This window comes from Jaculus jaculus, chromosome 13, assembly GCF_020740685.1.
Source record: "Jaculus jaculus isolate mJacJac1 chromosome 13, mJacJac1.mat.Y.cur, whole genome shotgun sequence".
Lineage (NCBI taxonomy): Eukaryota > Metazoa > Chordata > Mammalia > Rodentia > Dipodidae > Jaculus > Jaculus jaculus.
Genome location: NC_059114.1, coordinates 52,000,311 through 52,025,513, shown reverse-complemented (window position 1 = coordinate 52,025,513; position 25,203 = coordinate 52,000,311). Strand labels below are relative to the sequence as shown.

Here is a 25,203-nt window from a genome sequence, read left to right as displayed (position 1 = left end):
GGGTCCTTAAACTTCGCAAGCATACGTCTTAACCATTCAGCCATCACTCCCGCCTAAGTTCATTTTTCTTTTCCACTGAACAGAACTCCATTGTCTAAATGTACCACATCTTTATTATCCATTCATCTGTGAATGGACATCTAGGCTGGTCCCATTCCCTAGCTATTGTGAATAGAGTAGCAATAAACGTGGTTGTGCAAATATCTGTAAGGTAAGGAGAAGAGTCATTAGGATACATGTCTAGGAGTGCTATATCTGGATCATATAGCACATCTGTTTTTAGCTGTCTTGAGAACCTCCACACTGATTTCCAAAATGGCTGTACCATATTACGTTCCCACCAATGGTAGAGAAGGGTTCCCCCTTTACCACATCCTTGCCAACATTTATTGTCATTTGTTTTCTTGATGGTAGCCATTATGACGGGAGAGAGATGGAATCTCAAGGTAGTTTTAATTTGCATTTCCCTGATGATTAAGGATGTAGAACACTTTTTTAGATGTTTATATGTTATCTGTATTTCTTCTAATGAGAACTCTGTATTTGGTTGCATAGACCATTTTTTGATTGGGGTATTTGGTTTCTTATTGTTTTGTTTGTTGAGTTCATAGTATATTCTGGATATTAATCCTCTGTCAAATGTGTAGCTGGCAAAGATTTTCTCCCATTCTGTAGGTTGCCCCTGCTCTATTCACAGTGTCCTTTGCTGTACAAAAGCTTTGTAATTTCATGAGAGCCCAGCAGTTGATTGGTGGTTTTATTTCCAGAGTAATTGGGGTTATATTCAGAAAGTCACTGCCTATGCCAGTATGTTCAAGTGCTTCCCCTACCTCTTCCTCTAGCAATTTCAGAGTTTCAGGTCTGAAGGTCTCTGATCCACTTTTGATTCTTGTACATGGAGATAGACAAGGGTCTATTTTTATCCTTCTACATATAGATATCCAGTTTTCCCAGCACCACTTGAAGAAGCTATCTTTTCTCCAATGATTATATTTGTCAAAAATCAGATGATTGTACCTGCCTGGATTAACATCTGGGTCCTCTGTTCTGTTCCATTGATCTTTGTATCTCTCTTTGTGCCAATACCATGCTATTTTTTATGGCTTTGTAATATAGCTTAAAATTGGGTATGGTGTTTATCACTGCTAACAGTTTGCTAGTAGAGTCTTTAGGGTCCTTTATGTATAGAATCATATCATGTGCAAATAATGATAGTTCGATATCTTCCTTTCCCATTTGTATCCCATTTATGAGTGTCTCTTGCCTTATTGCTACAGCTGAGACTTCCAGTGCAATATTAAATAAAAGTGGGGACAGTAGAACCCTTGTCTTTTCCTGAATTTAGTGGACAAGGGATTATTTCAGTTTTTCTGTATTCATTGAGATTTGTTTTGTTTCTTAATATATGGTCTATTTTGGAGAATGTTCCATGTCTTGCTGAAAAAAGTGTATTCTGCAGTATTTGGATGGAATGTTCTGTAGATATCTTTTAGGTCCATTTATTCCATGACATCATTTAATCCACATGTGTTTCTGTTAGTTTTTTGCTCAGATGTCCTGTCAATTGATGAGAGTGGGATATTGAGGTCATCCACTACAATTGTGTTTGACGTTGTATGTGACCTTAAGACTAATAGTGTTTATTTGATGAAATTTGGAGCCCCCATATTAGGTGCATACATGTTTAGGATTGTAATATCCTCCTGTTGGAGTGCTCCTTTAATCAGTATAAAATGACCTTTATTTTTCCTCACTAATGTTCATATGAAGTCCATTCTCTCAGATATTAGTATAGCAACCCATGCATGTTTCCTAGGCCCATTTGCTTGAAATACCGTTTTCCACCCTTCACCCTAAGACTGTCTATTGAGAGATGAGTTTGCTGGAGGCAACAAATGGGAGGATCCTGCCTTTTAATCTATTCTACAAGTCTGTGTCTTTTGGTTAGGGCCTTGAGGCCATTGACATGAAGAGTTATTATTGAAAGATATGTATTTCTGCATGCCATTCTTCTTATTTTGTAGTGCCTCCTGTTTTCCCTTACTCGCTTGTTTTATTGTTATTTGAGTATGGTTTATTTTTTCCTATTTCCTCCTGTGTGCTTTTTGCTTTCCCTTCAGCATGAAGGATTCCTTCAATTATTTTCTATAGAGCTGGATTAGTTGTCATAAATTCCTTTAGCCTGTTTTTGTTGTGGAATGACCTTATTTTTCCACCAATTTGGATAGATAGCTTTGCAGGATAAAGTAATGTGAGTTGACACTTGTTATCTTTCAGAACTTGAATACATCATTCTAAGCACTTCTGGCTTTTAAAGTTTGTATTGAATTATCTGCTTTTATTCTGGTGGGATTGCCTTTGTAGGTGACTTGCTTTTTCTCTGTAACCGCTTTCAATACATTTTCCATGGTTTGAGTGTTTAGTAGTGTTATTATAACATGGCAAGTAGAGGTTCTTTCCAGGTTTTGTTTGTTTGGTGTTCTGAAAGCTTCCTGTATCTGCATTGGCATCTCTTTCCCAATGTGGGGAAAATTTTCTTCTGTGATTTTGTTGAAAATACCTACTAAGCCTCTGGATTGAAATTCTTCTCCTTCTACTATACCCTGAATTCTTATGTTTGATCTTTTCATAGTGTCCCGGATATCTTGAAATTCCCATTCGTACCTTCCTACTAGCTTGTCTTTCTCTTTGTTGGTCTGTATTAGATCTGCCACCTGTTTAGATATTCTGTTCTCTCCTTCATCCTTCTATTGGTGAGACTTTCCACAGAGTTTTTTATTTGACTGACTGTGCTCTTTAGAGCTAGAATTTCAGCCTGTTTTTCTTCAGTAGTTCTATTTCCTTACTCATGTCTTGTAATGACCTCCTTATTTCATGAAGCTAGTTTCCTGTGTTCTCTTTCAGAAGTTTTTTTCTTCTTTAATTCCTTTGTTTTTTTTTTCTTTGATTCCTTTCATTTCTTCTTTTATTTCATTGAGTATAGGTACAATCATTTTTTTAAAATATTTGTCAGGCATTTCATCTGAAACAGTCTTGTTGGTGATCATTTCTGATGGATTTATAATTTTTGGTGAGATTGTATTGTCTTGATTCTTTGTGTTCCTTGTATTATAACATAGCGACTTTTGCAACCTGAATTGATTTGATGCTTGGGTTTTCCATTTATCTGCAGTGTTCTTACATGTGGCAATCCACTTTTTTATGTACTTTCAGAATATGAGCTTAATGTGCCAGGTGTCACTCTTGTACCCCAGTCCAATTGCAGAAGTAATCCTAGGTGCTGAGTTTCTTGCTAAGTAAGTATGCTAGTGGACTAATTGGAAAAATTTACTGGCAAATTCTGAACTTCAGCTGAGCAATATACATAGTCAATAAATTCCAGCACAGATTATGCAATTGTGGGGATTAAAACAGGTAGTCTTATAAAGGGTGTGTGTTGTTCTACACCCTTAATCTTGTCAGCTGGGAGGTAGAGATTTCTGTTCTGAGTTGGGTTCCAGGTCAGCCTGGATCTGGATTAGTCCCTGCCTCCAATAATGACAGAAGCAAAACACAAAGGCCCTGTAAATCTGAAAGCATCAAGGGCAACAATATTCAACCCCCAAATACAGCTTATTTGAAAGCCCACCAAGAATATGTAACCCATAACCTGTCCTGACATGGAAAGAGATATTAGCTCTTCCTATGCAGGTCTATTGTACCTGTTTTGTTGTTATTGTTATTGTTTTTTAGTGTTTGTATTTTTTCGATGTAGGGTCTCACTCTAGCCCAGGCTGACCTGGATTTCACTATGTAGTCTCAGGTTGACCTGGAACTCACAGTGATCCTCCTACCTCTGCCTCCCAAGTGTTGGGATTAAAGGCTGGTGCCACCACACCTGGCTTGTTCTGTTTTTTTTGTTGTTGTTGTTGTTGTTTAGGATTGGTTTGGTTTTTGCCAGTCAGCCTTGTTACCTTTTGGGGTGTATTCCAGTCTCACCAGTGCTGAATGCCCACCTCGATCCCTCCATGTTGTGCTGTGGAGCTGGAGTTCTGATCAGCTGTGCTGGATGTCCTGCTTCTGGGGGGCTGAAGGCCAAGGAGTCGTGGTTCTGATGATTGTGGGATGGGAGCATGCAGAAAGCCTAGAGTTGCTCACAAAGTCCTGCCTATAATCCTTTCAGTAGCTCCTTAGTTGATCTCAGCTGTCTTTCCTTCAGAATTCTTGACTTTTCAAGGAGGTTTATGAGGTTGAAAAATCCCCTTGTTTGTTTTCTGCTGCTGCCACCTCTTGGCACAGATCACATGAAATGACGGGCCTCAAGCCGGTCAGTGGGATTCTGGCAGTATTCCTCCTTTCTGGTGGATCTCTCCTGCTTCTCCACTGCGCCTATGAATATCATATACTCCCACACTTTTCAGAAGAAGAGTGTATTTTGTTGTGGTTTTACTTAAGTCCTTCCCTAGGCTGGTTTGGTGTGCCTCCTATGCCACGATGTTACCTGGAAGTCATGTTCTATTTAAGTTCCATATGCTTGAAATATCATTTTTCACCCTTTCATCCCAAGGTGTATGTCTTTAGTGCTGAGGTGGTTTGCTTGAAGACAGCAGATAAGAGTCCATTTTTTCTGATCTACCCTGTTTGTTAACTTGTGTCTTTTGATGGGTGAGTTAAGACCATTACTATTTAAAGTTATAACTGTAGTTCGATTTAATCCCTGCCATTTTGGATTCTTTTGGGGTTTTGGTACTTTCTTGAGCTTTGTACTTTTTTGAGCCTGCTCTGCTTTTGGTTATTGTGATCGTCTTCTTGTAGGCTCTTGAGATTGGTTGTTTGAGTGTGTAAAGTATTCCCTGAAGTGGTCTTTGTAGGTTTGGCTTTGTCATTATAATCACAGAGCTCACTTTACTCATGGAGTTTTCCTTTCATCATCTAGTACAAGGGGATACATCTGCCAGGTCCAGAAGTTTGGTTTGGATGCCACAGATTTTTAGACTTCAAAGTGATTCATTCCTGGCCCTTCTTGCTTTCAGTGTTTCCATCAAGAATTCTGAGGTAATTCTGATAGGATTGCCTTTGTATTTAATGAGTTGTTTCTGTCTTGCTGCTTTTATAAACTACTCTGTCTTTGTTTTCATTGTTTATAGAGTTTGAACTGTGGATATTCCTTGAAGAGTTGCTTCTTTGGTCCTGTCTTGTTTGATGTTCTGTGAGCTTCTTATATCTGGATTTGGCCTCTCTTTTGCAAGTTTGAGAAATTTTTCTTCAATAATTTTGTTGAATATATTCCCTATGCCTTTGGCCTGGATTTCTTCCCCTTCTAGTATACCCATAATCTGGATGTTTGGTCATTTGGGGGTGTCCCACAATTCCCTCTTGTCCTGTTCATAAGATATTTTGAACTTGTTAATATTTTTGGACTCCTGAACTGTCTTCTAAGCTCTGAGGTTCTGTCCTTCACATGATTAATTCTATTCTTGAGGGTTTGTAGAGAGGTTTTCAATCGTTCAATTTCATTTGTATTTTTTGTTGCCTTTTTTCCGTATAATATTCATCCCTTTGTCTGGTTCTAATTTCAGGTCATGTTTTGATTTTTATTTTAATTTTTTTTGATTGACAACTTCTGTACTTACAGATTGGCCTTAATACCCCTGACCTCACAGTGCCTAGTAATACCTTCACCTTTTGATTTTCTTAATGCATCTTGGAACTCAGCCTATTTGGTAAAGCCTAGTGAAGTCAGCTGTGTGGATTTTGTTTGTGTGATTTTTTTTTTTTTTTTTTGATTTGCTGCCAGTTCTGCCATTGGCTTCGTCAGGGTCACATATCTTGTTTCTTCATTTTGGGGTTCTATTCCTGTTCTATTCCTCCTTCTATTTTTATTGGAGATTTCCATTGTGGAAATAGCCAACCTTATTGGAGTTCCTTTGATGTTTGTTTTGTGTTGTGGTCTGCCCATCACAGTCTGGGAGTCTTATTTAATTAATGAGGAAGCAATAGTTTTCCCTTGTAGTATCTTCAGTGAGTGTTCCGTTGTATGATTGAATAGAATAGGCTCATGATGGCCTTCGTGTTTTGGAGTTTTCAGGTTGTGACAGGCATTACTGCACCAGTCCCTCTGTACTGGTGCTTAATACCACAGAGGGGACTGGACGTTTGGGATCCCTTTGACCTTGTAATACCACAGAGGGGACTGGACGTTTGGGATCCCTTTTACCTTGTAATACCACAGAGGGGACTGGACGTTTGGGATCCCTTTGACCTTGTAATACCACAGAGGGGACTGGACGTTTGGGATCCCTTTGACCTTGTAATACCACAGAGGGGATTGGACGTTTGGGATCCCTTTGACCTTGTAATACCACAGAGGGGCCTGGACGTTTGGGATCCCTTTGACCTTGTAATACCACAGAGGGGATTGGACGTTTGGGATCCCTTTGACCTTGTAATACCACAGAGGGGATTGGACGTTTGGGATCCCTCTGACCTTGTCTCAGATGTGTCTTGCCTGTGGCACTAGGGAAGGAGCACTTGCCCTTGCTCTCCTACTGAACCCAGATGGGCAGATTATGGAGGACTAACTGGTTTCCCCTGGCAGGTGATTGCTTGATTTTTCCTGTGTTCCCTTTCTGGGGCCTTTGTGATCCCCTAAGTAATCACTGGGAGTGGGGCAGGTTATTGGAGAGATGGCGGGGGTGGCACTATTCCTCAGCCCCTCCTTTGTCAGGGAGTTGGCAGGTGTGAGGTAGACAGAGGCACTGGCTGTGGAGCACACACAAGGATGCCTGTGTTGAGGGTCTGGGAATGAGGCTATAGTGGTTTTTCCTTATAGCAGAGAAAGGACCCAAATTGTCATGTAAGTAGATAGCCATGTGCACAGGTCTGAACTTTTGCAGACCAGACCATATGCTCTGTATTATTGTTTCTGCTTATTGTATCATCTTCCTCTGCATTTTTTTTTTTTTTTTGAGATAGGGTCTCACTCTGGCCCAGGTTGACCTGGCACTTACTCTGTAGTCCCAGGCTGGCCTTGAACTCACAGGGATCCTCCTACCTCTACCTCCTGAGTACTGAGATTGAAAGGGTACACCACCATGTACAGCTTATGTACATATTTTATTCCCCTGTTAGATTCCAGGACCTTGTCAACTTAATTTTAAAGTATCCTGCAGGGCCTTTCATCCTGAGTAGATATTTTATAAGTAAAAGTCAAATGGCTTAAATGACATGGAAATGGCTAATTTATTACAGAGAATTCTTTCAGTATTTAGAATCTTTTAGAAAAAAGTAATATTCATTTTAGATGTCAATATTTATATCAGCTCCTGAGACTTATGGTTTAAATCATTTAGTGACAAGATAGCTTAGTTTGAAGAACGAAAACCACATATTAAAATTATTGTTTGCGTGTTGGCAGCTACGCTCATTTGCTGTTCCTGAAACTGTTTCTGGCATTGATATTCTTCCCTCCATATTGACACTAGTATACAAAACTTCTGTTAAATATGGCAATAAAAATTTTCATGTCGGATATATAAAGCTTTCACTTAGAAGTTAAATAACTTGTTGATTTTCATTCAAAATTCTTAAGATAGCAGTTGATTTAAACTTGATCCAGTGTTTTTATAATCCTATATTGGTTAAATTTTCTGGGGCTTTTATGTATAGCTTCTTTTAAATTAAAAATGAAGTGTAGAGCCCGTCATGGTGGCGCACGCCTTTAATCCCCACACTTGGGAGGTAGAGGTGGGTGGATTGCCGTGAGTTCAAGGCCACCCTGAGACTACATAGTGAATTCCAGGTCAGCCTCAGCTAGAGTGAAACCCTACCTCGAAAAAACCAAAAAAAAAAAAAAGTAAAAGAGTATACATTTCTATTTGTAGTAAAATTGATAAAAAAAAAAGGTACTTGATAAAGAAATATGAACTATAGCTTATAATTTAACTTCTCTATAAAATGTTTTTAAATTTTGGGCTGGAGAGATAGCATAGTGGTTAAGGTGCATGCCTGCGAAGCCTAAGGACCCAGGTTCAATTCTCCAGGTCCCACGTAAGCACATGGTGGCAAATAAATATGTCTGAAGTTCTTTTGCAGTGGTTAGATGCCCTGGTGCGCCCATTCTCCTTCCTTCCCTCTCCCCTTGTCTCTGTCTCTAACAAATAAATAAATAAATATAAATCTTAAAAAAAAGAAAATTTTTTTGAATTTTAACTAAGACCTCTAATGTCTAAAGTGTGGATGGCGAAGCTGATGTGGAGAGACACTCCCTAGAAAGGTAGCACCTTCTAGGGCTACATGGAAGCACTCCTGGGCTAACTAAACAAAGTGAGTCCTATTCTGAATGTGTTCTGCAGAGAGACTGTGGGGACACACTTGGATTGCTAGCAGAGGACTATGGCTGCCTAAAGTTGATCGCTGACTATCAGAAAGGGTTGGCACATGTAAATGGAAATGGTGTCTGGCACTGAGTGCGTCAAGATTGGTTTCTTTCACTCCCAACTTCTTCCTTGGTGCTGGTGGGTACAGGAAAGGAGCCACTGCGGATTTAGGAGCAGTGCAAGTATGCACGTGTTACAGTGTTGTCGTTTGACCCTGGACATCACTGTTTTTTTTTTTTTTTTTTTCATATAAGGAGAAGAAATTAGGGGAGATCAGGTTAAAACACTCAAATTTATGTGACTTAGGAACATGATGGCACAGGGAGGTTAGCCAGGTTTAAGGGCAAATTCTTATGTTGGGCCAGAACCAGAATGCCTTTTGTGAACTTCTGGATACCTGTCTCATTACGAGTGCTTAGCTCTAGCTGATGGCTTCATTTCTTTCTTCTTGATTTTTTTAAACAGATGTGTGTAATGTATTTTGATTATTTATATTCAACCAGTTACTCCCTCTTATCCCCAAACCACTCCTACCAGACCTTTGTTCCCAATTATCCCACTCCTACCTTCACAAATGCTGGTTTCTGCATGGAAATACTGTCCCAATCTGAGTCACAGTTCTAGTTCTTTTCCTGGTTAAAATGCAGAAGTCTGTTTTTGGAGTTTTTGTTGTTAGTAAAGTAAAATTCTTTTTAATCTGTGTAGACCACATGGCTGTAGATAACTTTGAACCACAGAACACCATTCTTCAGTTCTGAGCTAGGTAATATTTATATCTCAATGTTCTGATTTAATATATGTTCATTGTTTTTCACTCCCTTTTTGTCTTTTACCTAACTCTTCCATTCTAAAGAATTCTTCTTTCATTTTACTTGTTAAATTAGTAAATTTATTTTGACAAATATGTCAAGTTCTTGCCATGTTGCAGGTCAAAGTGATAAGCGAGACTAAAATGACCTTCTATGGCTCAGTCATAGAGAATTTGCCAGCATACACCAGGCCCTGGCTTCTCTCTGTAGAATTGCTCTCCCCCCCCCTTAAAAAAAGAGATTTTTTTTTCTTAATCTTACATAATTTAACAACTTCTGACTAGATGAAATGGAAGCCTCCGATACTAAAGGATCAGATAACTCAAGTGAGCTTAACAAAGGGCACCAGAAAGCCTGTCAGGAAGTTCCAGCTCCTAGCATGAGGGCTGCAACCCAGTGAGGGAGAACACAGCTCTGTGTCATTGGGCTCAGAATGTACTGGAAGGTCTTCACCATCAAGCAAGCTACACAGAGAAAGCTAGACTCGCACAATCTGAAGCCTTCTAGACAAGAGAGAAATCATGTTTATGGTAGCAAAATCAGTTTCTTGAAAGTTGGCAGATCCTTTTGTAGCTTAAACACATAACACTGTCTACAACAAATGTGTTTTATAAATTTAGAGTTTATCCTAAAACTTAATTTAAAAGGTTATGTTTCTAAAAGGTTAATCAGAGTAGTCATTTAGCAGTTAAATATTTTATTTAGCCCCTTGTTGCTGTCAGTGTTAGAAAGTACATCCACTGGCTGGGCTGGTCTTCAGCAGTATTACTTGTCCATTATACTGTTACTGAGCTGAACTCTTCTGTAAATGTTCTTATCCTGCTGGGGGCAATAAGCTGCCAGTATTTTAATTCTGAAGCAGTTCCATTTCTGACTTTGTTTCCTTCTTTAATTCTTTCTCCCCCCCCCCCACACACACACACAGTTTTTGGTCTGAATCTCGTTTCTTTATCCTAAAAGTAGCTAAATGGTGAGACTTATAGTTTATGTTATTCACTACAGCTCTGTTTCCTGTAGAAGGTTGGGAGGATGACTGAGGTAGCAGTTCCCAGCACCAATCTCAGAGTACTGTTAATCTGGCTCTGTGGCTTCACCTGCAGATGCTTTTATACCATGCATTGCCAAGGCTCCCCCTAGAGACTTGGTTCTGTAGACTTGGGTTAGGACTCAAGACCTGTGCTTTGTGAAGTATCCCAAGTCATTCTGTTGTGTGAGCAATTCAGGGAGGCACCAGGGTCAGCAGAGCTGATCTGGTCCTGAGGAGAGTGGGCATATGTGCACATCATTCTCGGGTATAGGTGATAAGCCAGAGAAGTATCTTATCTGTCATTGAAGTGTCTGGGAATCCTCCAAGAACATAGAACAAAGCCAGGATCTTGTTCTGAGTGTGTCTTCTCCTAAATGGACTGAATGACTCTCAAAATGATCAGGCAGGTGTTTTCCTCTCTGTTGGTATTCTTTATCTTTCATTCCTCAGAAGTGCTTTAGTCAGCAGTCCTGACCTAGACTGTGAAGTCCTTTGATCTGGGAGCACATTTAAGTGTCTTGTTAGAAGTTTTCTCCTCTATTCATGTTATTCTACAAGCTGCATTAAGTGCCAGTATTGTTGGAGAATATTATTGTGTGTGCTTTATTTAATCTCTATTTTTACAAGAATGTTAAATGGATACATTTTCATAAAATTCTTTCAGAACTCATTTTTTTTTGTCAGTATCTTAATACTTCACTATTCCTCTGCTACCTTTAAAGTTCATTTCTCTTTCTCTCTCTCCCTCCCCCGCCTCCATGGTTTGAATTGTAATGATGTGTACTGTTAGCTGCTGATACAATGCTAGTTGCTTTTTGCTAGCACCTTTCTGTCCAGTGCTTATCTGACATCCTGAATTATAAACTCCATTATCTTTATAAATCCTGTCTTTTCACAGATAACTGTATCACACACGTACAAGAAAACACGCAAAACCACATGGTACCAGTGAAGTCATCATTTAAAAACATTAATTTTAGGGCTGGAGAGATGGCTTAGCGGTTAAGCGCTTGCCTGTGAAGCCTAAGGACCCCGGTTCGAGGCTTGGTTCCCCAGGTCCCACGTTAGCCAGATGCACAAGGGGGCGCACGCGTCTGGAGTTCGTTTGCAGAGGCTGGAAGCCCTGGCGCGCCCATTCTCTCTCTCTCTCTCTCTCTCTCTCTCCCTCTATCTGTCTTTCTCTCTGTGTCTGTCGCTCTCAAATAAATAAATTAATTAAATTAAATAAAAAAAGTACATTCTAAAAACATTAATTTTATACCAAGTATAGCTGGTGACCAAAGGACCTGTCAACATAAATTACTTTCTGTTCTCAGTTCTGCCTATGTCTTACTCCGTTGACACTGTTGGTTATGGTCCTACTTAGGCATTGATTTAATTAGTCGTTTTATAAAGTCCAGCATATGTCTATCTCAACTTTGGAAATTTTTTAATTTTCATTTTTTTTAATCCTTTGCTTATGATTTGCAAGCAGAGACAGAGATTAGGCACACTAGGGCCACTTGCCAGTACAAACTTCATACACATCAACCACTTCATGTGCCTGGCTTTCTGTAGGTCCTGGAGAATCAAACCCAGGTCATCTGGCTTTGCAAGCAATCTCCTTTAACTGCAGAGCCATCTTTCTAGCCCCATTTGTATATTTGTTAAAAATCATGTTTGTTCTGGGAGGTTTTTTTTTTTTATGCTTTAGGTTGTTGTTTGTTTTTCTCCAAGCAGCTCATGTAGCCCAAACTATCCTCTCATTTGCCAAGGCTGCCTTTGAACTCCTGAACTTCCCTTCTCCCTACTTTACAACTGCTAGGATTACAGACATGCACCTCTGCATGTCTGCTTTGTTTTGTTTGAAGTCTATCCTTGGGTAATGTTTAGCTCCTGAAGTTTTTTAACATTTGTAGAATGCCCTTTGGATCTATCTATCCATGCCTTTATGATCTTGTCACATGTATAAATGAAAGCACAAGAGTACAGTGGATGAAACCTGAGCAGGGAGAGCTAACTTTTGACAGTGTGTAAGATACAATAACATTATGATCCTTGAACTTGGAGAGCATTGTAGGAGTTGGGGGTTTTCATACAAAGGTATGAATTATCTAGAAATGTTTGTAGAAAATGCTTTTGTGTCTTCACTATTAATTCACTGGATGAAATTGTTAAAACTTTAGTTAGGCAGATACTTTTATATTGTTTAATTATCCACTATGCATTTTCTAAGACCTGCGAAATATAATACTGCAAAGTGTCAGTGTGTTTTTAATATTTAAACTTTATTAGACAATTCAGTTAATTTGGTGGGAACTGCAAATATAAAATTCTTAAGCATTTTTTTGTATTTTGCTTTGTTTTTCGACAGGAAGAAGACAAGAATGCAGTCAGCTATCCTTCCCTCCTCAGCCACATGACCTCTTCTTTCTTGAATCATCCCATCCTTCCCATGATAGTCAAAGTACAGGTTCCTTCTCCCAGCTTTGAGCTGCTAAGTGAATTCCCTCCGCTACTGTCATCTTTTCCTTGTGACATCCATCTGGTCAATCTACGGACAATACAGTCAAAGGTATATACCAAAATAATGTCAGTATAAAATTGTTTCGTATTGTTGCAGTCAGCGTCGAGTGCTGGCAGAAAATACCCGACCAAAACCAGCTTGTGGGAGGAAAGGGTTTATTTTGGCTTACAGACTCAGGGAGAAGCTCCACAAGGGCAGGGGAAAACAATGACATGAGCAGAAGGTGGACATCATAGCAGGGTAGACCACAGCAGCAGGAGAGTGTGCTAAACACTGGCAAGGGGAAACTGGCTGTAACACCCAATAACACATCATCTCCAAGAGGCTGTAATTCTCACCAGCTGGGGACCCAGCATTCAGAACACAAAAGTTTATGGGGGACACCTGAATCAAACTACCACACTCACAGCATACTTAGTCTAAGGGGTAAAGACAATGGGAAAAAAATACAGTAAACTTTACTGTGCTTTGAGGAGTGACTGTGGGGACCTCCCTTTGTAGCTTGGGTCATTATGCCTTCCCTCTGACAGTTGGTCTATAGCTTAAGAGTACATGCCAATATTTACTCACTGGCCTTTCAGAAAAGTTGTGCATTGTGAATTGATCAGAGGTTTCTCTTACAGACATGGAACTACTGCTGGTCTTGGGTCAAAGAACTAGTGGTAGAATCAGGCTGATCGCCTCTGGTACTCTTTCTACTTGCTACTCCATGATAGTCAGTGTTTCTCAGGAGTTAAAGAAATACAAATACAGTGCTTAAGTATTTCTGTAATCAAAACTTTGTATTTTCAAATCTTGCTCTTTAAACAAATTGCAACTCAGACTCTAGTATTGAGAAACCAGCTTGGGGCTGGAGAGATGGCTCAGCAATTAAAGGTACTTACTTGCAAAACTTAACAGACTAGGTTGGATTCCCCAGTAACGCACTTAAAGACAGATGGAAAAAGTAGCACATGCATCTGGAGTTCGTTTACTGGGGCAGTAGGCCTTGGAATGCCCACTCACTCCCCTACACTCTCTCTTTCTTCTTCCTCTCCTTAATAAATAATAAAATAAATAATAAAAGTATGTTTAAGGGGTAGGGCTGGAGAGAAATATTAGAGAAAGAGCATAGGAAAGATTTATTAGACAGGAAATGCAGTTTTCAGGCTGCTGTAGTGTACATATGCCCATTTGCTCTGGTCATAAAAGTTGTATTTGGAATGAGTATTGGTTAGATTTGATATCCTTTGTGTTATAGCACTGTTTTCAGTGGACACGACGTTAGCTGGATAGTATGTGGCTATCGAATCTGTGGGGAAAACCTCAGAGTAAATGGCTTCAGCATGGAAAGAAAGGGATGTTCAACCTGAGAAATGTTTAAAAATTAGGAATCAAAGCAAACTGAACAAAGTACCTGCTTAGGGATTTTAGACTTAATGTCCAAGATAAGGAACTTGGCTTAGCTATGCCAGAAAATACATGATTTTCAAATAGTGAAAACAGCACTGCTAGTGTGTTTACATGCACGCACATTTCTGTGTGGAAACACTTGTTTGTCATGTGAGATGACCTTTCAGGATTTATTTCATGCCTGTTACATAATAGCTTCCGCCATAGTCCCTTTACCTGTAGTAGTGAACAAAACTGACAGAAGTACTCAGTTTCTCAGGCATAGGTTCTAGTAGCAAGGGGAACATAATTACACAATTAGAAATAAATGTGTGTCAGGTAGTGAGAGCTAGGCCTCTCTTACACCCACTGCCGTGTTCTCCTGCCTAGGACAGAGCTTACATAGAGCTCAGTCACCTTGTCGAGTGACTTGTGGGATATTCTCACTTGGCTTTTCCCATGCTCTTCTATGGGTCTTCCCTTTGGCCCATAGACACTAGGATGACCCATGGAAACAATAGCTGGGAGATAGATAGCCTTTCTGAGGTAATGCCATTAATTGACAGGCTAAAAGGGAACAAAAGGATAGTCTAGAAGGCACCAGACTTGGGTGGGTTACCACTTCTCTACAGACTCGGAGGACATTAGCAACCTGAAGATCACAAGAACTTGTGGCTGTGTCCTCTGCTCTTTTGGTCTGTAGATGACTCCTGTCCTGTACTTGTGCAAAAGGTGTTGGTTTCCCTGAAGCAGCTCAAGCTGTCTGAAGTTAGGAAGCGCAGGCAGTTGTGCCTCTTTAATCCATGGCTGCCATTGTTTTCTACCTCACTTCTTTTTTTTTTTTTAATATTTGATTTTTATTTATTAGAGAGAGAGTGTGTGGATGAGGGAGAATGGGCATGTTAGGGCCTCCAGCCACTGCAAACAAACTCCAGACACAGTGTCACCTTGTGCATCTAGCTAATGTGGGTCTTGGGGAATTGGACCGAGGTCCTTTGGCTTTGCAGGTAAATGCCTTAACCACTAAGCCATCTCTCTAGCCCTACCTCACTTCTTTTTAATGGTAACTTTTTACCTTCTTTCTGTTGTTGGCTATCTTTTATTTATGGACCCTAATTACTTCCCAGGTGAAAAATCCCACGGCCTACCAAATTGGCTGACATGTTGAACCATTCAGACCCTCCACAGTATAGACTGTACTCACTGTAGCCACCTGCCTTTCTGCAGCTTTTCTCACCTTTGCACAGGTAGATCACTTTCACTGCCTGCAGGTTGAGACACTGCTGACCTTGAAGACAGAAACTCTGTGTCGTTGATCTAGATAGATACTTACTGTACATATCAGTGTGGGTATAAATGCAGTTTTTAACAGAATAGAGTTAACAGTTTAACATCAAAGTTTGGAAGGAAGAACAAGGACAAAAATACTGCTGCCTATCAATGCCACAGTGGCTCATAATGAGGACTAAATATGGAGGACTCTTGCATTGTCAGTTGCTGACAGTTCCTAGGTTAGTGTTGGACTTTTAGCATGTATTTTCAATGTTGTTCGAAAAAGGCCACATGGAAACCTAAAGAAGGATGTCATTGGTCCATTCAACCCACTTCATTAAAGAAGTGCTCTTTGTCCATTAGTCTGTAGGAAAAGACAGTACATCATGCGGTGAAGCTGGTGTGAGTATTGGTTCAAAGACGGCTTCTCATGCTGTCCTCATTAGTGTAGTCGTGAGTGTGTTTGCCTGTCAAAACAAAAGTGACCTCATGGGTAAACCCAGAAGCTAAGCCTAAACATTTTGAGTGAAGTTGTGCTTCCGTGCATGAGCAGCATTGAGTGTACAGTAATGAGTATTCATTTGGAAAGGGCAAGTCATTTCCCCTCAAAGTTCTGTCAACGCACAGATCAGGTTCCAGGCAAGGCCAGAGGTTTGTACTGGACTGTTCATGAGCTAGCGTTGTCCTAACCATGACTTTGGCCTAATAAAAATCAAGTGCCTCTCTTCTTTTATTTATTTATTTTTGTTTTGTTTTTGTTTTTCAAGGTAGGGTCTTACCCTAGCCCAGGCTGACCTGAAATTCACTGGGTAGTCTCAGGGTTGCCTCGAACTCATGAACTCATGGCAATCCTCCGACTTCTACTTCCCGAGTGCTGGAATTAAAGGTGCGGCACCATGACCTGCTAGGCAGGTGTCTCTTCCTGCCTGGTCTCCATTAGTAGTGAACCTCTGCTCACTCATCCCCCATCCCTAGCTACTCTCTGAGCTGCCTCAATTCTAAATTTTCTTGGACTTGATCTTCCTGAATATTCATGGAAGAAAGTCATTGTTTCAAAGGCCAGGTGAGAGAGACCAAGTAGAGGCTAGAAAGAACTCTATACTCTCAAATAACCAGCCTGCACATTCATCCTGTCCAGCTTACACCAGGAAGATTGTATGACAAACATACCATCTTGTCAGATCTGATTGTGTAGACTTCTTGATGAGAGCCTAGGGTTAATAATTTTTATAAAACCTTTTTTGATTCTAGAAATTGTTAAATTCTCATCAATATCCAAAAATGAAAGGTAAGGGGTAGATTAAATGATTACAGTTAAGTCATCTAGCAGGCGAGTCCGAGTCCTGCTCATGGCCTCAGATAGTGCTGTTTGATCCTTTATATTTACTAAATCTATTTCTAAAGGTTCACAATTTTCAGGAAATACCCTATATTGGCAGATGAAGTTTGTTGCTTATAGGCATATCTTGCTTTTGTACTGTCTCTGTTTTTTAAAAGTGAGTCCATACAGTGTATTGATGATGAGATGAAGAGGGAGTAGATGTCTCAGGAGGCCTTCTCACAGCATACAGTACAGCCTATGAAGTTACCTGTTCACCTCCTCACACTGTTGCCCATGATCTTCTCTCCTCTTGAGTTGCCCTCTCTTAATTAGTGTCCTTCCTTACACTATCAAGCACTTCAGATGAAGAGGGAAACTTCTCCAAGGGCTTGAAGACTGGAAAGAGGAACATCACTCAGGTACACAGATTAGGAAAGCCATGTCATCAGGAAAGGGTAACTATGTTAGGACAAGAGTAATACAGGGAGAATCCCAGAGGAAGACAGGTCATGAGTCAGGGTTCTAAAGGCTGTAGTTACAACTCAGCCTGAAAAAGAGAAAGGGCCAGAGAGAGGCCTAACCAAGCACTCAGCCTGGCTTCAGGATACTGTTCTGCCTCATGTTTGCATGTGGCCTAGGCTTTGTTGTTCACGAATTCACACTGTTTCTATGATTTGACATTTTTGTTTACTTTGAACATACATAATACTTTTGATTATCTAGTCTCTTCCTCCTACTTTTTTTTTTTTTTTTTTGGTTTATGGTTTGCTTTCTTGCCAATAACTCCTAAAAAGTTAATTTTTCTCTTCACTTGTTTATACCACCCCTTATAAATGATATTTTTAAGGATTTTACTTTGTTTTGCCTTTCTCATTAAGAATTGATTGGTGCTTTATTGATCTCTCTAGCTTCTAAAAAGGTGAAAATTGTGGGATGTCCTTTGTTGTACATGTTTAAGAAAATCATTCACCTTCTCTTTCTGTCATCTTATTCTGTTGATCAAAACAGAAGTGCTATTATAGCACATTTTAATGAGTGACTCACAGTGAGGTATACAATTGTCTAACCTCCCCAGTTCCCAGAATGCACTAAAGATGAATGTGAGTTACTTTATCTATTTCTGAAAGTCCATATTCTCACCTGAGTGGGTTGGGAAAATTTTCTCTAAGTATTTAGCTGAGCTTTAATCTGTTTACACCCTCAAATGCTTATTAGGGTAGGGACAGGTGTTCATGCTATTCTTATAGAATCTTGTCAGAATTAAGGCCCCTTTCTTCACTAGAAAAACACAAATTCACATGTAACGTTTACTAGTTTCCAAAAGTTGTCTAAAAATATTTAGTATGAGTCTCACAAATCAGTAAATTTCTAATATATCAGTAAAACATATATTAATTATATGTAATCGTGAGTTTCGTTCTGGCATTTTCATACATGGATATAATAATGTATCTTGTTCATACCACCATAACTCTTTCATATCCCTCCTCCCAATAATCACCTTCCTCTTCCAAACCAGTCTGTCTTCATTATCTCTTTGTCTCTTCCCTTCTTCCCCACTTTTTCTTCCTTCCCTTCCTTCCCTCTCTCCCTCCTTTCTTCCTTTTTTTTTTTTCCATTGTAACTCACTGAATTTTAGGCTTGCTTATAGAAGCATGGTTGAGGAATTACTTAGTTGGGTGCCTTACTAGTGCCAATACCACTGAGAAAATTTCTACCTCTCAGCAGCCATTAAGTCTTGGGTTATTAATGATCCCGTCAAGTTACGTTTGGAGCAAGAGAAGGATAGCATAGTTCTTACATATAAAGTGATCATCTGCTTCAGTGGAAGAATATTGACGCATTCTTTTCCTTAGACTGGGCAGTCACATGCATGTATAATTTCTAGAATGGGCTTTACTCCGATTTGAAAAGAGTAGATGGGTAGTACAAGATCGATGAGTAGAAGTTATAATTTCCAAACCTTGCTTTTTAGATTGATAGTTGTTTTGATGTCATGGCTGCTCTGCTAGAACCATTGACAGGATGCTCCTTTTATCCAGCCTTAAATCAGAAGGTTATCTCCTTTAGTACAAGCATTTTGAGTGTTTTCTCACTCACTCCCCTCTTGGCCAGGAATCTGTGAGCACCATCTCAGAGCTTGAGCACAGCAGGCAAGTGACGCTGTTAAAAGCACAGACTGCTGATTTGAGAGTGGTTCCTGTGCTTTCTAACCCTGTGAGTTAAAACAAGTCACTTAACTATATGAGTCTCAATTCCTCATTGGTTACTTGGGAATGCCAGTTAGGCCAGCTTAGAAATGTTCTCAGGGTTAGAGCTAATGCTTGTGAGGTGCTTAGAATAGTGTCTAGCCTATGGTAAGCCCTGTGAGTGCTCGATGGGCACAGCTTCCCACTGCTCAGTCATGAGTCCTGGTAGATAGTAACAGTGAAGCAAAAATGTTTCTCCTCCCCTTTTATGAATAAGAGAAGGGTGACATTTATTGTTAAAGTGTATCTTGTTATTTTGATGTAATTTTTGATATACTTTTACTAATTCTTCAGATTTTTAAAACCACATTTCTATAATTGTATGTCTGGCATCATGCCATCAACATGAATCTTACTTTCGCTTCCACTCCACAGTAAAGTAAACAACATTGTCTGTGGAAGAGGAATCTGACGACGTGGAAATGGTGGATAATGTTGCAGTAGACGTGGCAGCAAGTAGTAGTGCTGGGAGGCTCCCTGTGGGGAGGCTGCCTCCAGGTCCCTGCCCAGAGCCATGTGCTGCTATCAGAGAGGAGAGTGCTGAAAATGCTGTGGACTACCTGTTCTTTCTCCCACTTACTTTATTAACAAGAGGACACTCACAACAGCTCTGTGAGCCATCAAAGGGAAAAGACTGTGGGGGCTAAGTAGTCATCAGTGATCATTGCTCTTTGACTATAAGGGAAAATGCTTTGTAATAAGGACTTAGCTGTACATATAAACATATTAATATAAATGTTAAAGTATCTTAACTGTCTTAAAGCTTGTGAGGTAAAGTAAATTAATCTGGGTTGAGCACTATACTTCAGGCCTGGCGCTCAGCAGTTGTTCAGCTGTCTTAGTAGCCACAAGTGTGGACCTTGGTCTTTAGAGAGGCCCTTCAGGAGTGTAACCCAGAGCGCTGCATTTACATGCGTGCTCATATAAAGTCGCTCAACTAACTGGCTTGTAGGGGAATTAAGCTTTGCTCTGATCCTGCTGTGTCCAAGACTTTCACTCTGCAGACCAGCTCCTCCTCCTCCTCCATGCTGCATTCAGTCTCCAGGAGAATCTCCCTGCCAGGCTTAGTTGTGAGCTGAGCGCTGGCTTTTGTCCTTAGAAGTAAGTTTTGTAATGGATTTTCTCTACAAAGACAGTTACCTATTGTAGTGCTTGGAACTGTTTCAAAGCTGGTAGATTTTCTTCTTATGCCCTCCCCACTGTTTCTGGGGTCCAGATGTTAATAATGCATCAGTGAATGTAAAATTATGTAAATATACATACATATGTATATATGGAACATACAAGGTACCTTCTTTTTATTTATTTTTTTTATTTTCACAATTTTTATTAACATTTTCCATAAGTATAAAAAATATCCCATGGTAATGTCTCCTCCCCCCCTCCCCCCCGCACTTCAAGGTACCTTCTTGAAGGTGTCTATTTTCTTGCATGAATATTCAAGTTAAATTCATAGTTTTCCTACTTTGAACAACAGTTTCCTTGGAAATAAAATGTCTAGCTAGACTTTGAACTGAAAAACTACTGCTTTGCCTCAAGTCATTTTGCTTGAAAACTGAAACTTTTATGAATATTTGATTTTAAAAAAAAAACTGGAAAAGGAAAAAAAAACTGGACAAGATTATTGCTATTTATTGCAGTTAATCTTGACAAAAATGTTACCATTTCAGTTTTTAGAGAAAGTGTAACTTTTACTGACAATGAAGATGCAGTCTTAACCACTTCTGTATTGGTCGTTGAAATATCTTTTAGAATTCAAATGCAGAATTCCAAAGGAATTTCTATCCTCATTTTTTTCCCTTTGAGTGCTACAGGCCATAAGGAATCTATTATTCTCAGAGCAAATGCCTTGAGAAACGTTAGCAATTCCTGCTATCAAATGTCTTTTAAGGATGTTCCAGTGGGTTAAAATGCCACACGCTTTCAGTTAGCATTGACAAGTGCTTCTGAAAAAGTCTCACTACAAGACCAGCTAGTCTGTGAATCCAAACAAGACTGTTACGGCTCTGATATACATATGTACAGCTGTAGATAGATCATCTGATGGTTCCCTTATCCTTTAGCTACAAAGTTAGGTCAGTAGCAGATATGAATAGAAATTTAAATGAGCATGTTAACTTATTCTGTTTAGAATACAGTTGCCTATCTTTTACAAATCACATTGATTAAAATACAGATAGTGAGCTGGGGAGATGGCTTAGCAGTTAAGGCATTGCTCATTGACCAGGTAAAGACTACATTCAGGTATATTCTTTTCAACAGATTTGTGTATTAAATAATGAAGTATGTTATTTGAGCACTCTTTGATAAAACAGTATGTAACATGTGAACAAAAATCTAAGCCCTTCATGACAATGGGGTGAAAAGGCATGAAATTACTTAACCAAGAATCTTAGAATCTAACCTTCCCAGGCTCATCAGGACTCAGAGTAGGGATGTGGGTAGGTGGGTCCAGTGATCCTGGAACCTGGGAAGAAGCGCAGTTACTGTACGTTACTATTGAGTAACTGTTTCAGGGATGCTGACATTAAACAGAAGTGTGTGAATTACTATAAATACTCAACTCTAATGTTTCTGTGACATGTCTGTGTTCTCATTCTCAGGTGGGCAATGGATATTCTGATGAGGCAGCCTTGATCCTCCATAGGAAAGGGTTTGATTGCCAGTTCTCCAGTAGAGGCATGGGCCTGCGTTGTTCCACTACTCAGGGAAAGGTAAGTCAAGAGCTCACTTTAATAGTGCCTTGAAATCCTCACTTTCTGCAGACAGTCTTTCTGACAGTAAGATAATTTTTCATCCTATCTGCACTCATTTCCTTCAGACTTCACGGTGGCTAAGTTTTCCCATCTAAGATAATACTCACTCACCCTCAATGCAACAATAGGGCACCTTTGAAGGCAATGTTCATATCATTTTGTTGCCTTTTATTTTCTCCTTCTCTGGGCATGCTCCACAGCATGCTCAAGAGCCATGTAACTTACAGCCCTGGTAAATCCAAGTTCTACAGAAGTCAGGGCAAGTTTTAAATAACCAAAATCGATTGATATAGCAATCAGGAAGTGATAGTGTAAGCTTTGAGATGGTGGTCAGTGAAATAACTGACCACATCCCAGAGCCAGCTGGGCATTGGTTGATTAGTTTTGGAAAATAAATGTATGTCTAGGTCTTACAATTAATCCAGAATTACATGCGCATTAACAAAGTGCAGGCCAAACAGATCTTTAGTCTGCAATCTGCTGGCTGCCTGTCTAGTTTGGTTTCTCCTTATGTTGGTCTTGTTGGAAGTTTTATCAGCTTCTCCTTGAAAGGAAGTGAGCTTTTGGTCTCCTGTCTTGCTATCAAAATGGCCTGTGACTCAGAAGCAGCCTGGCTTCTTCCTATAAGTAGCGAGGTATGCCCCACGGCAGCTCAACTGAGCCAAATTTCTGCCAAAACTCCATAGACTAGACTCCAACAGTCTGGTACCAACTCTACCATTTAGCATGTATGTTAAGTTCTGAGAATAGGAGGCAGTCTGGTGTGGACACTAAATGTGCTTGGGCAGATCTTCTCCATTGCTGTTATCCCACTTTCCGTAGGATAACAAAGAAGCAAGTAGCACTTGCGTGTTTTGCTTTCATTACATGTCCATCCTAAAGTATTATTGATAATCGGAGTGTAATGAGTTGGTGAACATTCTAGTATTAAGGCATTGAGTCTTAAGATGACAAGGGAGTATAATCTAAAGAGATGTACAAGGATAATTTGGCAGTGGTGAAGAATTTTTTTTTTTTTCAAATAACCACCCACCCTACCTATAGAATAGAACTCAATGACATGAAATTTTATTTTAATGGACCTACATCCCATTTTTTAATTCTGCTGGAATAAGGAAAAAAATAGTTCAGAACCACCATTATTAGGGATAAGTATTGACTGCAAAAATCTAATAATGTTTTAAGTCCTTGGGGACTAGATTGGCCCATACAAGTTGTCTCTTTTATTGAAAATAAAATGTTCTCTGTCAAAAATTTAAAAAAAAAAAAAAAAAGGAATGAAGAACAGATGACCCATGGTTATGTCCAGGTTCCTGTATGTCTTTGCAGGCAGGAGTAGTTTTATATGTTCGAGCATGCCTTCCCCTCCCTTTTCCTTAGAAAGAAATTACATGCATACGTACATACATACTCCTTCCTACACTATTTTTTAGTGATTTTATAGATGGGCTGCTAATCTTCCTTCAAGGTTGATCTAAATATGCAATATTCTGTATTTTACTTTTAGATATTGGTACCAAAACTTTTCAATAAGTTTACTGTGGAAAGTCTCACTCCTTCATCTTTATCCTTGATGCACTCACCTCCAGAAGTTCAAAATATAAGTGAAATCTACTTGAGTCCCATGGAAATCAGCACATTCCGAATCCAGCTGAGGTGAACCTGACTTTGAGATTCGAATTGAGAAGCATTGGCTTTTTTACCTTTCTTGGTTTGACGTGCAATAACGAAGCACATTATTTTAGCTTCTGGCTACTGTGAGAACCTGAATTCTGTGATTTTTTTTTTTTTTAATGCCCGTATAGTAAGAAAAGAAAAAAGCCATGCTAAGTCACCAAGTTTCTTTCTTTAATTTCATCCCGTGAACTGCCACTGTCGTTATGATTTGATGCAGCACGTGAAGAAAGGGTTAAAGATAGCCCTCAACAGATGGTCTCTCAGGTTAAATGCTAACTAATTATGACTGTGCTGGGGATTGGGAAGAGATCCTAAGTATTGGTGTTGCTAGTCTGTCAATAGTTTTATTAAAAAAAAAAAATACCCAAATGGAAAACCTATAAAGAGACCAAAATATTTAAAAAATAATGCTAGTGAGTAGTAGCTTAGTAGCCAAGATGGTTGCAATTATTAATACAAATTTGAAAAATTGTGTGTATTAAAACGTGGAAAAGTGCAATCTCCCAAACTTTTGATAAACATAGTTGATTGTCACACTTTTTCCTGATGAACCTCCTGACAAACCCTTTCCTACCCTAGTATTTTCAGAAAGGACTGACTTTGAATCATTCAACAGTAGAAAAAGAGGCATATTTTCATTACTTGACAATGTGGGATAGGTGCAATTTATTCCATGGTCACTGAAATAGAAAAAGCAATTCCCTTGGTACCACAACCCTATTTTAGGTACCACAAGGTGTCTTTTTACACAGCTCATTTGAATACAGGTGTTCTGAGGTGGGGTTTTCTATTTTAAAAGTACCATATCAAAATAAATGTGCCTTATTTTTTATAAGTCTTGTTAAATCTTTTGGTGTCCATATTACTGTTTGGGGAAAAAGGGGGGATTATTAGGAGGCTGGGGCAGAGGGTGGGTACTTTCTATGACACATAAATTATCTCATTTTTGCCTGTTAATGCTGGCCACATTCTGATCTGTTTCATTAAATTTGTGGTAGTGTTACTATAAACATTTTGACTATTTGAATGTACTGAGATGTCAGAAAACAAAACAAGGAAGAAAAATATTGTTAATTAAAACATGCTGCTGCCAAGGAAACTACACTTGAAGCAAGGGTTTTGTAACATGCAAAATCCAGATACTGTTTCCATTTCTCAGTAGTTGACCATATTGAAGAGAGAATGCTTTAAAATAGACTCTGTTTTGAAATGCACTTATGTGTAGTTCATCTTGATGTATCTTAACTAAGGAATATGTTTGTTCAGTCAACTTCAAACTTTTATATGTGCTAAACTCAAAAGTATAGTTCTAAACCCACGTGCCATCACAGGACTTTTAATAAAGTTGATTTGATATCATTGTTTCCTAAATATTCCAATCAATAGCTTTCAGCTTCAACATAAAAGAATTCTTTTGATATGTACAGTTTGGAGAATTCTCTTTGGTGTGTTAACCTAATTTAGTATTACCTGACTTTAAACTTCATTGAACTCTTGTCATTCCAATATCCTTTTAGGGGAAAAAAACGTTTGTTTGTCTGTGCAGTCTGAATATCATCTGAATTTTTACTCAAGATGCAGCTCCTATCACCATTGTGTTAAGTTCATAAACTCCTTTGCCTTTAATAACTAAGGAAACAATATCTGTGATGACAACACTATTACAAGGGGGTAATTTCATGCAATAATCATGTACTATACATCTCCTTCCTCATTTTGGAGGGAATAAACAACTGAAAGAACAACAAAACCACTTCCTTCTGTGGACATCTGCATTCACTAGGCTAGCCAGAAGCAAGTCCCAGGAATAAGATCGGCACTCCTTGCGTCCCTGTTTGTATCCCTTCACTGTGTTTTG

General features: G+C 39.3%; 1 protein-coding gene across 2 annotated transcripts in view; it reads left to right on the top strand.

Moving 5' to 3' along the window:
* Positions 1 to 24,705, top strand: part of Man2a1 (mannosidase alpha class 2A member 1) — a 186,840-nt gene extending 162,135 nt beyond the window's left edge. For both annotated transcript variants that reach the window (XM_045132451.1, XM_045132452.1), the window contains exons 20-22: positions 12,547 to 12,747; positions 21,516 to 21,626; positions 23,176 to 24,705. In XM_045132451.1, coding sequence (XP_044988386.1) covers positions 12,547 to 12,747; positions 21,516 to 21,626; positions 23,176 to 23,328 — 465 coding nt within the window. In that variant the 3' untranslated portion in view covers positions 23,329 to 24,705. The remainder of the gene's footprint in view (positions 1 to 12,546; positions 12,748 to 21,515; positions 21,627 to 23,175) is intronic.
* Positions 24,706 to 25,203: the final 498 nt, after the last annotated feature.